Here is a 14,009-nt window from a genome sequence, read left to right as displayed (position 1 = left end):
ACAATATAAGAATCCTTCAGATGACGATACTCCTTCTCTAATGTTCTGGTGTATGCTTTTAGAACTTCGATATCGTTACATGACTAGAGATGAGTTGCTGAGGATTAGGTTCACATCGATATCAAATGAGCTCATTTGCAATAACGCTGAAACTAATCGAAAGAACGAATGGCAAGTTAAATGAATGATTACTTTAGAACTTGGGTGTACCTTACTAGAATGGATATATAGATCGTGCTATACAGGAAATGGAACGATCAGTTCCAACTTACGATAGTATCACAACCGCGGTTTTTTATGGAGTCATGACTAGTCACTGAAATACCATAGTTTATTGGATTTAATTGACGTGTACATTATCAGTAAACTCTTTATATCTTAAACAACTACTAGTTGAATTTCTTTCTTTGTTCTTGTTATTGTGGTTTACGACATGAATATTCCTGTATTTCTCTATCATTGGCTTTCTGAATGTTTTAGAAACAGAACTATCAACAAAAGAATAGTACCCGGGTCCAACAGTCACATGATATCTATATGGTGAATAATGGGTATGGTTGTTTTCAATTCCTCTTTATATGTAGGGAAAATCGAGTTCGCGTACATTCTCAGGGTTACTCTACCTCTCCAGCCTATTTTAGGTTTGTATATCTTAGAGTGTTTTACGCTGTAGCGACTATTCTATTCTTGATGATCAATCTTATACACCTACATATCGTAATTTCACCCCACAATACTCATGTAATTGTTACCTATTCTGTTTATCTATAGCGGTGTTTGACAGTAACAATAGTTTCGTTACTAATGCGAGATCGAGTCAACGGTTACCAGTGAATTATCAGTCGCATGCTACAAATCTTAATGTTTCGAGTAATGATGATTTCGATTATCCCGATCTGAGTCAAGAGAACATGTATCTTAGACGAACGAGTAGTCTTCATTCTAATGGCTCTCGTACTTCACGACCTAATGATCTTCGTTCGTCTCGTTATGCTGATAATATTCACTTGGATCCACTTTCTCAAGATTCGAGCTATGATTCACATACTCCTTCTCTAAGCTGTCATACTCAAATGGATCCAATGTTTGATGACTCTCACCAATCTCTTGGAGAAATGTTGTCTTCCTCTTCTCCCAGTGTTACTCATATGCCCTATGTTACCAAGACTGGTTATTCTTCTACACCTTCAAATCGCTCGGGCCTCTTTCAAGGAAATACTCTCCACGTAGAACCTGAATATCGTGCTGATTATGCGTTGTACCATAATCATATTCCTTTGACAGATGCAACTTGGTATTCCTATGATCGATACCCCACATCTTCAACTTCACTTCGAGAAGGAACAAATCGTTTATATGAACCAAGAGAGAATCTTTTTGAACCTTGCTCTCGACTTCGTTCACGGAGTCAGTTAAGTGGAATGAATGAATCAGACTCTTATCGTAATTATGACGAACCATCTCGTTTAAGTTATCCTGTATCTGACTACGAGACTGCGTATTCCTATCTCCCCGAGTCTGTTCAATCTTTCGAAGATCCTAGAGTGAAACAATCATTTTATTCTGTGAATACGAAATATGATGACCCATATATCTACTCTGATAGAGTCGAGTATCCTAGAGATTTCAATACATATCATCCTCGCTATCCTGTTTCATCATCTCCACATTATTCTTCTCTCACAACCACTCCTCATTCCATCATGACTAGTGAATCTCATTCTAGTTGGGATCGGGATCCTAATCAGTCATGGCTCTCATCGTTCAGCATATCACCACGAGTTCAGAATGTTCCTTCAACACCTCAGAACTATGGTGTTCGTACTCCAACGAATCGTGTGGTTGACCCCTATATATCTCTCACACGTCTATTTCTGTGGAAGCAATCTCCGTATAAGGAGATATGGGAAGAACATGAATTTGCTCAGCAGTTAACATCATCACCACATCCAGTTTGCACACACAATAGTGACCCAGAATGGATTCATAGTCAAATTGAAGAGGCTGTAGCTGCTAAGCGAGAATGTCATTTCCGTGAAGCTCGCCTCATTTTTATCAAGCTGGTCGTTTTATATCCTTCCGATCCTTTAATCTGGTTGGAGTTTGCTCGTTTGGAAATGGAATGTGGTGAGTATGGAAATGCTCATAATATTCTTGCTGCTTCGCGTATTCAAATTCCTCACAATGAGGCAATCCTACAGAAGAGTCTAAAAGTCGAAGAACGCTTATTTAATCTTCCAGCCACTTTACGTCTGGTCGCAGAATTGCATAAACTTGATACTCAGAAATCTGTGAAGATGATGATGGATGGTGTTCTTGTTTTAGCTAGAATGGGATTTGAAAAGAGTACGTATGATTACTATCTATCTGTGACTAATAATCCTCACTTTTTTACTGGCAATTTTTATATGGATTTTTTGGAATTCCAATTACATTCAAGTAAATATGAATCATTCCTTCATATGATACCTCATGCATTATCTCGATTCCCAAAATATGGACCATTATGGTTCTTTTCGTTGCATGTGATTCAACACAAGAGTTTTGTTGAATGGCATCAGAACACCACGTCTATTGATACATGTGAGTTTGATAGTATAATGACAGAAGCTCTTAAATGTCTCACAAATGATATTACCTGGAAGGCTTACTACATTCGTCTTCAATACACTTTACGATTCCTCTTAGCAATTCATCATAATGATGCAATTCGTGTTAGTGATTGATAAAGACCTGATGAATAGACTCATGATATGATTAACTTCTTTAAGGAATGTAGACTATTTCAACGTCGTCTTATTGAAGATACTAAATACGCTCTTGCTGAATGTCATGAGAACTTACGATGGAAAGTCTTTGCATTGCTAGGTCGAGGTGCATGTATATTGGGTTATCGAGTTACTGCTCTTCGTGTATTACGATACACTAATGATTTATCTCTAGTTTACACTCCATGCATTGATTATGGCTCCTCCGAAGTTAAAGAATCAGGTACTTTTGGAGTACAGTAAAGTGGCCTTTTTCTGCCATGATCAACCTCTTGCTTGTGCTATTTTAAATCGAGCCATTGTTGATTATCCTGATGAATGGAAATTAGAACTCGAATATGTCCTTCAGTTGGTATGTGTGCTACCTCTTTATCATTCTTAGTGTCAACGAGAACGATTCATTGAAGCGTTAGGTCTTAGTGTTGTTGCTATTCGTCGGCATGTTGGTGCTGGTCGTCTCTGGGCTGCATGTATCCATCTCGTCCATCAGTATTCGCTTTCTCTTCCACTAATATCAAGATGTTGTGGTCCTGAGGCTGCCATGGTTGTGTTCCGTAAGTCATTACGACATGTCGCCAAGTCAGGTGAAGTATGGTGTGAAGGAGCTCGTATCTTTCTGAACCCCACTTCCCATTTATTCCATCTTGAAAATGCCGCAAAATGTTTGAATTTTGCACTCTTTTTTACTCCTCAATATGGGGACTCAATTATTGAGGTAAGTTTGGAAGAAGAACTTCATAATAGGCATTGCGAATCTTAATGCTATCTTCTGATCTCTTTTTATCTTTCTATAAGTGCCCGAATCGACATCTTCTAGCATCATTGCTTCAGTCCAATGCCACGCTCATGTTCCTATGTAGAAGGTATGCATTAACTGAACCTAATTATGGTCCACTTATGTTCCGTTGTAAAGAATTCCTAACCTCACCTTCAAAGGAAGTAAGGATAATCTGGAGTTTATCATTTGTAGGTGTTTTATCGTGCCATTAGTATGTGTGCGTTGGAAATTGCATCAAATGCTCCATTATATTACGAGGCACTTTTGTGTCGTGCAAATGAGGCTAAACAAAAACAGGACCAGTCAATATCGGTTCCTTCTGTTCAGCCTCCACATTGTTTGAGAACGCGTTTTGCGTTTGGGATTAAACCAGATTATATGTACGCCGACGGATCTCCTTCCCTTGCATATGCTCGTTCTGTTCAGATTATCTACGGTACTGTTAGTTTGGATAGTTGCTTTGTTTGTTCGAAACCTCATTTTTAATTTCCCATATTCTAGGAATGAGTATTTCTCCTGAACTCATGTCTGAACAACCGAACGAGGGTGGAGATAACTCCATAGAGTCCTTGTTAACCATGTCTCGAAATGTGCTTACTTTCTCCCTGAATGATGATTAGCTATGTGACAGCATTCCAGTACTGGGGGATTACAACTACTTTACTGCTTTTCCAGAGTTTACCTCAATGTGTAACTTTGTTAAAACACAGAGTATTTCCGGCTTTCAATGTCTCTTTGACCTCGTTCTCATTGGTGTGGAGTGTTATATATAGTACGAACCGAATAACGGTCTGAGTCTCCTGGAGATTCCTGAATTGGAATCCGGAGGTGATTACGAAATTATTAGCCAACTAGAGGACTTTATTTTTGCATTGGTAGAGTCGTGCCTGTCTTCTTCAGAATCTCAAGATACGAGTGTCGAGTCTTGTGAAGTGAGTGTAAGAAGTCTGTTATAATTGTCCAGAAACTCATTGAAGATACTCAGAAGCGCATCCATTTTCCTCTCATCAAGTACAATTTGACTAAAGGAAAACCGCAGAATCAATTCGACGATCGTGTGGATGCTATGGATTTAAATTTTGCTCCCAAACTCCGAATCAAACATAATACCCGTTGTCCTTGGAAAAATGAAGAAATCTCTCGTATTCCTGGAATCTTCTTTCAGGATGATTATATGCGTGAACTGGGTATTGATCCCAAAACCCAACTGATCAGCATTTATCGGAATCCCTATTCTTACGAAATTCACAGTACTTCTGTTTCGTTTCTTTCATTTAGATATCGAGTACTCTGATTGGGAGATCAATGGTGAATTCGAAGTGGCGCCTTTACGATCTCTGGATGAAACTCCCTTCACAATGATAACAACAGAAAACGGAATTCGTGATTTGGTTGTTCAGTTACGTAATTGTCCCATGATCAGTGTGAGTGTGATTCAGCATCGCTATCGTTCCTATCTTGGTTATTCTAGTATTATTATGGTAGAACTCTAGGAATGATGTGATTAAAATAGATTTCATCTCCAACTGCTGATTATGCGATTGATGCAATTGAGTGTCATGACAGTTGTTGGCTTCTGAATGAGCTCTTCACAGATCCGTCTGTTTTAAAAATAATGTTTAACGCTGAAAATCAGTTACTCTGGTTACAACGTGATTTTGGGGTATTTATGGTAAACCTATTCGATCTCCAAGTTGCTCTCACTCTTCTGGGTGAGAAGAAAATAGGTTTTGGCGAGGTAGTATTATCTACCGTGAAGGAGTATGTAAATATGCGATATATGAGAGCTGATTGGAGGTCATGATAAGGAATGTGAATGAATTCTAGAACTCGGCCATTGACTCCTGAAATGCAATTATTCATGCGTCAGCTAACTCATTTCCTTCAACACATCACGTATGGGTTGGTAGAACGTTTGAGGAATCTGAGTGATGCACATGCAAATCGAGTAAGGACTGTCTTATGATATGATAAATAGATGGTGGAAGCTCTGGCTGCTTGTAATGAGTTGTGTTTGCTAACTTATCATAAACCCGTTCAAACATACGAAACAGGTGAAACTGCAATTGCGGAGTAATTCATGAGGATTGGAATCAGAAATTAGATTGGGGTTACAATTGGGTTTGAACAATAAAACACTGTTTTTGTCATTGTACTATTGGCGTGATGTCGTTGCTCGAGAGTAAGCTCTTTGATGGGTATTTACTATAGGAACGATGAAAGTGTGCAGTACGTACTTCCTTTGATGCGAATCCTTCAGATTATGAAGAGACGTCCCACTACACAGGAGGAATTACGTCAGATATTGGAGCCAATGAGTGATGTGGTAAATGAGCGTTTGGAGCGTTTGATGACAATTATTCGTGAATGTGCGGATGTAACAGACAGTGAGTCAATTATGTAAGTATTGATAGAATGGGAGATGATGAGCGATCGAGGCTAGAATGGATTCTTGATACTTTTCCATTCAATGAAGCGATAATCTTCTCGCTGATCCTTATGTTGTGTGTTGATGATTTGAATAATGTTGCTTACATTAGTAGATTCCCTCAGATCGTACAAAGAGCTTGTGCTGATGGAACACCAACTATTCAGAAGATTCTTGCAAATGACCGCTGTCTTTTCAATGGTATTACTATCACAGAGGTGAAGTTACCAAAATCACCAGCATCATTAGAAGAACTCTCTCAATACGAAGCTTCTGAACACATCACAAACGAGCAGCAATTGAAGATTATGATGGATCGAGGTCAGTTCCGTCAGCTCTCTTCATCTGATGATCCTGCTGATAAGTTCCTTGTGTATACTCCAAATACGCTTCCTTACAATCCTTCAGCTCCATTACGGAACACAGTTCCTTATATTCCACTACAGTTCACGGAGAAGGGTGTATCTATTGACCCTATCATTCCTGATGAGTACATAAATCCAAGTGTTAAACGTTTTCTTGATAACATTAGCAATATGCTGACTCCTGAACAGATTTCGGAACAACAAATGATTCGGGAACAATTGGGTCTGGATCATATTCGGTCCGAATTGTGTCATTTGGGTAGTGTAGTTGAAGATGATGTAAGGATATGAATTGAAATGAATTGAAGGCTATTTCTCTGTCTTCAGATGCTGAGGATATGATGAAACAGTTTAGTGAAGAGTTTAATATATCCTTACCAGCGGGTTTACCTCCTCGTTCTTTGAAAGAGATTTATCAATTGCCTCACAAGGGAAAAGGAGGAGATGAAGATGATGAGAGTGTGAAAAAGGATAAAAAGGATGCTCCTGTGAGTGTTAGTGAGATTGTGTTGTGTGAGAAATAGGACCTGGATATTAGCAACTTGCTAGGAGTTGAAAGCACGAAGAATATGAGTGATGTAATGATGAACATGGAGGATGAGGGATAGAATGAGTTTATGAGAGAGATTGGATGGACTGATGAAGCAGAGACAGCAGCGGAGTATGCTAGTCAGCATATCATGTTTCCTTTCTCGAAGTGACCGTTTCTGTTTCTTAATAAACATTTTAATCAGATTTCCATAGTTCGACAATCTGATCCAAGATAAAAAAGCCAAAGAAGAAGATCAAGGAATAAAGCTATATGGTATCCTATACATGTTTCTTACAGATGATTGAGCTGGATTGACTACCCACTTGACTGGATACTTCTGATGGAGAGAAATGGTATAACATCGCGCGCCAATGAACTGATATTCAGTCCTCAATAAGGAAAACATACTCCAATAACGAAGATAAACATAAATACTGGATCCTCACATGACATAAACAGCAGTAACAACAAATACGATACATTACAGGATATGAAGACATCCCATAGTTGGTCTACATACGAGGTATAAGATGTGTACACCTAGGATTAAGAAACTATCATCGACAATACATAATCAACTGTAAGACTAGCAAAGAATAGAAAATACGCTAGGTTACGAAATAAACGAGTGATAAATAACTCTTTCTCCTTCCGTGGCTATGAATGAGTGACTAGGAATTAGTACGTACATTGATTTGTCCTCGCGAATAATCAACATCTCTATTTGTAATTCGATAAAGTAGTTTTCATACGCATACAACGATTTCTCCTGCATTGACAATTCCTGTACACTATTCCAAAATGTCGTATTACTAACACTACATCGTGTTACGCAATTCTTAAAACAGATTACTTGTCATCTGCACATCTGTTCGTTAGATAGTCAGAGTCAAAGCTCTCTTTTGTTGTACTATATGCAGAGCTTTTCGTTTCCATAACAATATAAGGTACACAATATCTACTTAAAGATTCTTGTTCGCCTTGTCAGCTGATAAGATTGTACAGATCATGTTCCTGTTTCAGTAATCAGTGAATGAGACTATTTCTTTTCAGTTTACATAAGAAGAATTGAACCAACTCCAGGTACAAGAATAATCCCACAAGTGGTCTCATTTAATGGTAGTTTTCTTTGAACAACTCGTGAAGGGGATGGTATTATGCATGTAATCGATATGATACCACTTTAAGAGATAGGGATGGTTTGGCAATCCTTCTCGTTTTAGCATGTCTAGCAGTTTTCGGATTCAGTAAATGTTATTTTTCAACAAAGAAACGAAGCATAACAATCAATGGAAAGGTATTTCTGTAGTCTTCCATATTCTAATGATCTAGATAGCTAAAACTGTTGGATTTTTCCATCCATATGCTAACAGTTGTGGAGGAGGAGAAAAAGTTCTCTGGGGTGCCGTTCAGGGATTACAGGAGATTGCAGAGTATGACCGTTTTGGCTGTTTTCTTAATCTAGATTCCAACCGATTCACTGTGTTATCTACACCGGAGACAAAGAATCGAAAGAAGAGATCCTAAAAAAGACCAAAGTAAGAGTGGGGATGTAACAGTGACATGAAGGATATTCTTCACTTTAATATCAATCCGTCGTTTAGCTTAGAGATTGTCCATTTATCATCACGCAAGTGGTTAGAAGCATCAAAGTCGCTGTATTTTCATTATCTCAGTTATAGCTATCCTCATTTCACAATGTTACTTCAATCTCTCGCCTCAATGGTGGTTGTTATCGATGGATTGAAGCAATTCGTTCCAGACATCTTTTTTGATACTACAGGTCTTGCTTTTACCTATCCCATTGTAAAAATGCTCACTGGAGCGACAGTCCTCTCTTATACTCATTATCCAACGATCAGCACAGATATGTTGCAGAGAGTTCGTGAAAAACGTACAACGTACAACAATGATGCATTTGTTAGTAACAGCACAACAGTGAGTACACTCAAGTTGATGTCTCAATTCTCTCTTTTCTTCATATTTAGCTATTACAAACTTTTCAGCGCAGTATATGGTGTTGTTGGACGCAGTGCCGATATGGTAATGGTCAATGGCACTTGGACCTACAATCATATCATTTCACAATGGCGTCAACCTGAGAGTTTGCATCCTTCAATCCACATCATCATATAGAAACGAGCATTGTCTATCCTCCATGTGATACATCGGATCATCGCACATTGGGTCTTGGTGAGCCAAGACGTCGTGATATTCTCTCCATTGGGCAATTCAGACCTGAGAAGGATCATATTAAGCAATTATACATACTGAGAAAACTACTTGATATTGGTAAATGATTCAGAATTGAATGATCGAAAGATGATCAGTATTCGGATGTTCGACTGATTCTTGTTGGAGGTTGTCGGAATAAGGAAGATGAAGAACGAGTAGCTGAATTGAAGCGAATCGTTGTCGATTTGGATCTGACGAATCATGTTGTTTTTGAAGTGAATGTATTGAAATATGTCTTATCTTATGCTTAGGCTCCATATTCACAACTTCAACATTATTTGGCGACAAGCTTAATCGGTTTACATACAATGTGGAACGAACATTTTGGGATCTGCGTAGTTGAAATGATTGTTCGTTCTGGAAAGAATACTCATTCATAGGCTGCTGGTCTGATTGTCGTTGCACATAATAGTGCTGGACCTAAAGAAGATATCATAGTCCCTGCTTATCCACAGACCAATGGTGTGTATTCATTGGATACTCTGCATTCTGGAGAGAAACCTGTAGGTTTCTTAGCTGCTTCTGTGGATGAATATGTAACTGCTTTGAGTTTCATTCTATCTCATGAACGAGAAATGCGAGATGTTTCAAATAATGCTCGAGAAAAGAGTCGCATCTTTAGTACGGAACGATTTGTGAAGATCATGAAAGATAACATTGTACAAATGCTGGATTGACTTGTTTATTTTACTAATGGCATATGAAGAAATACAAACAAATGTGGACTATACAAGACTACGTAACAATTCATCTTCTGCTGGATTCAGATGAACAATATCTCCATATACAGTACTCAAAGATGATTCACGAACTTGATATTCATTCTTTGGCCGTTTCCAATTCTCACGATTCTGTTCTCTTCTGGTTTTCAAATGACAATTCATATCAGAACAGATCTTCTGATAGTAGAGATACGAGATAAGAAGCATTACAATATTCCAAAGAGTGAGGATGAGAATATAAGATCCCAGACTAACCGAAGGGTTAATCCCATTCTACACATCACTCGAGAGACATGAGTCAACATATTCAAGAATTTCATCTCCAGTTAAGACTATTTCAGCTCCTTTACGGTTCCAAAGATGAATATTATACAAGCTTCCTTTAAACTCGACGAACATTAAAGCACGATATGCAACAACAGGCGGGAAGAGATATGCTAAATGAAGCTGAAAGTGAGACATAAATTCAATTAAGACAACGAAGTAATCGAATCCGTTCGAAGTAGAAATTACATAGATAAGTGCAACAGCAATATACAAGACAAATAGAACACTCAGTGGGTGATAACCAACACACACTAATTTATGATATCATACGAATCAGAATACGAGAGAAGAGAGAAGAACAACTAGAGAATGCCAATACAATGATGATAAAAAATAAGACGAATTTTTCAACCGAATTTTCTGTTGATGAATGTGATAATCCGGAAAGAACGAAGAATAATGGAAGGTAAAAAAATGAAGGAAAAATAGAATTAACAAAAGAAAGGATATAAAAATGAGCGTTGGGATTATTCGCAAATACCAGAAATCCATCAGAAAATACACAATTCGGTAAATGTGAACAGGACAGAAACGACTTATGTGATCATGAACGAATACACGAAAATCCTTCGTATTGAATATACTGGATGAAACTCCTGCTAAAAGAGAAATTGTACACTACAAATATCAAGTCGAAATTTGGAAATACAATAATATGAAACAGATTTTCCCTCTTCTCAATACCATCACGGGTGTGTGGGAGTTGATAGAACAAGAATCCCAGTATCACACTCAAGAACAAGGCCAGGAGACAATGAATCCAACAGAGCGAATTCCTTGTCATACACTTGTGAAGCCGAGCTGAAACACCTCGAATTCGCTCTGTCTTGGTGACTGTTTCTCGTATTTCAGTAATCCGTTTGATGTAAGGATTCCGTTCACTAGAAGAGAATGAATCAGGATTCTGGTCTTTGATACTGAGTTGATCACGAATACTCTTCGATCTGATGATGATTAGTGTTAACATGAATACGTAGTGCTGGATAGGAAGGCTGATGCTAATGATTGTTTGAGGAACGTATCACCATAGGTTAACTAAGAGAATGAGAGATAGACGTAAGATTTGTTACTATATGATAAAGACAATCCATTGAGTTATAATTAGGTTGAGGATCATAGTTTTTATCATATAACACTTGTTTAGCTTCATGAATAGTTCCTGAATACAATACAGATCCTATGTCACTCAATACAAGAACAGAATCAGTATAATTGAAGATAGTAGCATTGGGTGATTTTCCATACACAAGAAACAGTATCCCTGTTCGGCAAACTTGCTTCATATAACGGAAGATCTTCTAATAAGACAAATCATTCATAAAGACCATCATCAACTCATCAGGAGTAAAATCAGCCAATGCATTATCAAACAGAATCAGACGATGATTACTCTGAATCTCCAAAGCAATTCTATTCATCATTATTCTCAGTCATCGCACTGTAACATGATTTGTTTTTGATGAGACAAATCTCTTATTAGTGTATCTCGGTATTGTTGAAGTTCCAAATCAGAGAGAATCTCCTGACTCTGCGTCTTCCGTTCCTCCTCATCACTATCCTTAAACTCAAATCACATATCTACACCCAAGCAGGGAAATTCAATTGAATTGTCTGAGTAATATATTCTTGTACAGTAAGAGAATCACATAGCCAGCCATCCTTCTCAATATAAGAGACCAACATTAGGATCTCTGATGATGACAACTGATCTCCATTATAATAGATATTTCCCGTGATTATGTCATTCCGGTGATCTGTATAACCATATAAACTCCGTAAGAAGGTACTACCTGTGAATTATGGAATTCCAGAAATCAGACCATTTCGCCCAACAACACTTATTATACCTCCTTGTGTCGATAAATATCCAAACGGAGAATTAATTGTCACATGCTCTGTTCGTTTTGGATGACAGGTTGATCGAATCTTCTGCTTCATACGATCCCAAAAACCCTGTGTTGATGTTTCATTGACCACTGAATACTCTTTGAGAACAAGATTCTTCCAACACAGTGTCTATTCTTCATTCAAGATGCATGCATGTACATTGTCAACAGAAGGTGTTGATGTTTCATCCAACTCGTCATAGTACTCATCAATCGCATACATATCAGGACTCTGACACAATTGTACTCTATCAATAAAAGCCAGCAATGTATCACAACGACATGGGTTTACGTTCGAAGTGAATTGGTTCTTTAGGAGTTGGAGATCTGCTATTCCGAGTGAAGAGATAGATGATAATTAAAATGACAGGGAGATTAAGCAGGAATATGTAAATCACCAATGTAAATCCATTCCTATAGTTGAGGAAGAAGTGAAGTATAACTCATTTGAAGAGTCTGTAGAAGGCATACAAACGCCTATGGAACACTCCAATTGTTCTTGATAAGCATTATTCTAGATGACAAAAATCGAGCCAATTTTGTACATGAATCCAACGACAATCTCCTTCAGTATGACAACCAAAAATACTAGACTGATTAGAACTTGGTGAGGCGAATAGAAACATGAATGGATTGAGTAATGGTGTGTAGCTATAATACACAGGACCATTCTCAGTCACGGGGAACGTGAGATTGTCTGTTGGATATACCCGAAGTTCATCAGACAGATTCACAGAACAAGAAAAGTCCAAACATTCAATGCAGTTACTAAAACCAGATAAGAAGGAAGAACAATCAGCCCCAGAAATCAAGTGACATTGTTGGTAATGACACTGAATTGTAAGTGTGTGAATAGAATCATAGGATGCTGAGTACAATTGAAGATCAAGCTGGTGTTGCGATAGTTGATGAAGTGAGAGATGAAACGATCCTAACAACTCTGTAAATGCTCCTTTTCTCCCTTGACATGTCATGTCGCGAAGAGTCTCAGAAGTGAAGGAAGGAGAATGAACACAATGAGTTCGGTTCATACAGTCTTTATCTGTTCCACAAGAACCACAATCGATGCCTGAACCTACTGAAGTACAAACACACTAGAAATGAATCCGAAAGATCAGAACAACATGAGTACATTCAGGATGAAAACTAGATCCATTCTTGCATGTTAGGTTGGATTGAAGACAGCGAGGAGTAGTGTTAAGGAATAATGAAAAGAATTCGATTTGGATATGACATCACAATTTGATCCAGTTGAAAACAGCTTTGCAATTCATTATTACTATTGTAATGAGTTCCAGTTCCGACTTCAGTTGCATTCATATAAGGACCATCTCTCGGACAATCAACAGGAGTATACTGGTGACAATAGGATTCCAATACATCACATGTCTTGCGACACGGATATACTGCATATTGAGAGGAAGAATAACAAGGAGGAAACGTTTCCATACAAAAGAAACGGCCTACAAGATTCTTACAATACTGTGAAGCATATTTTCCTCCCATTGAGAGCCATTGATCATATTTATCCTGTCTAGAACTCAGAGAAAGAACAATACCAGGTACACAGCATCTGTGTCTAAAAATACTTCTGTTTTATTAGGAAGAATGACTACAGAACGAACTGTTGAATAATTTGTCAAATAGCTACTGCATCGATAATACGAACTGTTCAATGACTAATGAATTATCAAAATCGAAACTACAAGGTACTGAGTCTCCATTCCAATGAGGGATAGCTTTGGCGGCCTCGATACAAGTATCACATTCTTTCCTTCCACATGGAGAACCACAACCCGCTTTTAAAAGGAAAGCAAGTACAATGAAAAGAAAATGGCACACCATTCCGCAACAATGGTGAACACCGAAATAGATCCTGAAACTATTGGTGGAACGAACAGTCTTTTGGTAATCACAGGAATCCTCCGACTTGTTGTTCTTGGATTGAAGATATTGTAAGGAAGAGGT

At 38.0% G+C, this 14,009-nt stretch overlaps 5 protein-coding genes across 5 annotated transcripts; 3 read left to right on the top strand and 2 right to left on the bottom strand.

The window, feature by feature from the left end:
* Window positions 1-537: 537 nt before the first annotated feature.
* On the top strand, window positions 538-4,032 carry JH06_0067 (hypothetical protein; the record flags this gene model as incomplete). The annotated part of the gene is made up of 8 exons (XM_014674492.1): window positions 538-641; window positions 674-717; window positions 772-2,714; window positions 2,745-2,912; window positions 2,944-3,120; window positions 3,151-3,483; window positions 3,513-3,707; window positions 3,739-4,032. 8 exons carry the CDS (start codon window positions 538-540, stop codon window positions 4,030-4,032), a joined length of 3,258 nt encoding a protein of 1,085 aa, XP_014529978.1.
* Window positions 4,033-4,232: 200 nt separating this feature from the next.
* JH06_0066 (hypothetical protein) lies at window positions 4,233-6,947 on the top strand (the record flags this gene model as incomplete). The annotated part of the gene is given in 12 exon segments (XM_014674491.1): window positions 4,233-4,301; window positions 4,320-4,478; window positions 4,493-4,796; window positions 4,825-5,027; window positions 5,060-5,343; window positions 5,374-5,494; window positions 5,525-5,619; window positions 5,651-5,728; window positions 5,758-5,946; window positions 6,090-6,603; window positions 6,648-6,833; window positions 6,864-6,947. The coding sequence occupies 12 exon segments, from the start codon at window positions 4,233-4,235 to the stop codon at window positions 6,945-6,947; spliced, it is 2,286 nt and encodes a 761-aa protein (XP_014529977.1).
* A 1,040-nt stretch (window positions 6,948-7,987) lies between these two features.
* On the top strand, window positions 7,988-9,783 carry JH06_0065 (hypothetical protein; the record flags this gene model as incomplete). The annotated part of the gene is made up of 10 exons (XM_014674490.1): window positions 7,988-8,034; window positions 8,066-8,168; window positions 8,204-8,304; window positions 8,337-8,409; window positions 8,441-8,529; window positions 8,554-8,975; window positions 9,008-9,163; window positions 9,194-9,309; window positions 9,358-9,441; window positions 9,487-9,783. 10 exons carry the CDS (start codon window positions 7,988-7,990, stop codon window positions 9,781-9,783), a joined length of 1,488 nt encoding a protein of 495 aa, XP_014529976.1.
* A 1,403-nt stretch (window positions 9,784-11,186) lies between these two features.
* JH06_0064 (ABC transporter) lies at window positions 11,187-12,264 on the bottom strand (the record flags this gene model as incomplete). Its single annotated transcript, XM_014674489.1, has 6 exons — window positions 11,187-11,450; window positions 11,481-11,565; window positions 11,595-11,708; window positions 11,738-11,945; window positions 11,976-12,171; window positions 12,202-12,264. The coding sequence occupies 6 exons, from the start codon at window positions 12,262-12,264 to the stop codon at window positions 11,187-11,189; spliced, it is 930 nt and encodes a 309-aa protein (XP_014529975.1).
* Window positions 12,265-13,238: 974 nt separating this feature from the next.
* JH06_0063 (hypothetical protein) lies at window positions 13,239-13,886 on the bottom strand (the record flags this gene model as incomplete). Its single annotated transcript, XM_014674488.1, has 3 exons — window positions 13,239-13,575; window positions 13,608-13,720; window positions 13,755-13,886. The coding sequence occupies 3 exons, from the start codon at window positions 13,884-13,886 to the stop codon at window positions 13,239-13,241; spliced, it is 582 nt and encodes a 193-aa protein (XP_014529974.1).
* Between the last annotated feature and the right edge of the window lie 123 nt (window positions 13,887-14,009).

The sequence above is a fragment of the Blastocystis sp. subtype 4 genome, assembly GCF_000743755.1.
Source record: "Blastocystis sp. subtype 4 strain WR1 chromosome Unknown seqid_0007, whole genome shotgun sequence".
Taxonomy (NCBI): domain Eukaryota; class Bigyra; order Opalinata; family Blastocystidae; genus Blastocystis; species Blastocystis sp. subtype 4.
The sequence above is the reverse complement of the archived record's forward strand: the minus strand, read 5'-3'. Positions and strand labels throughout refer to the sequence as shown.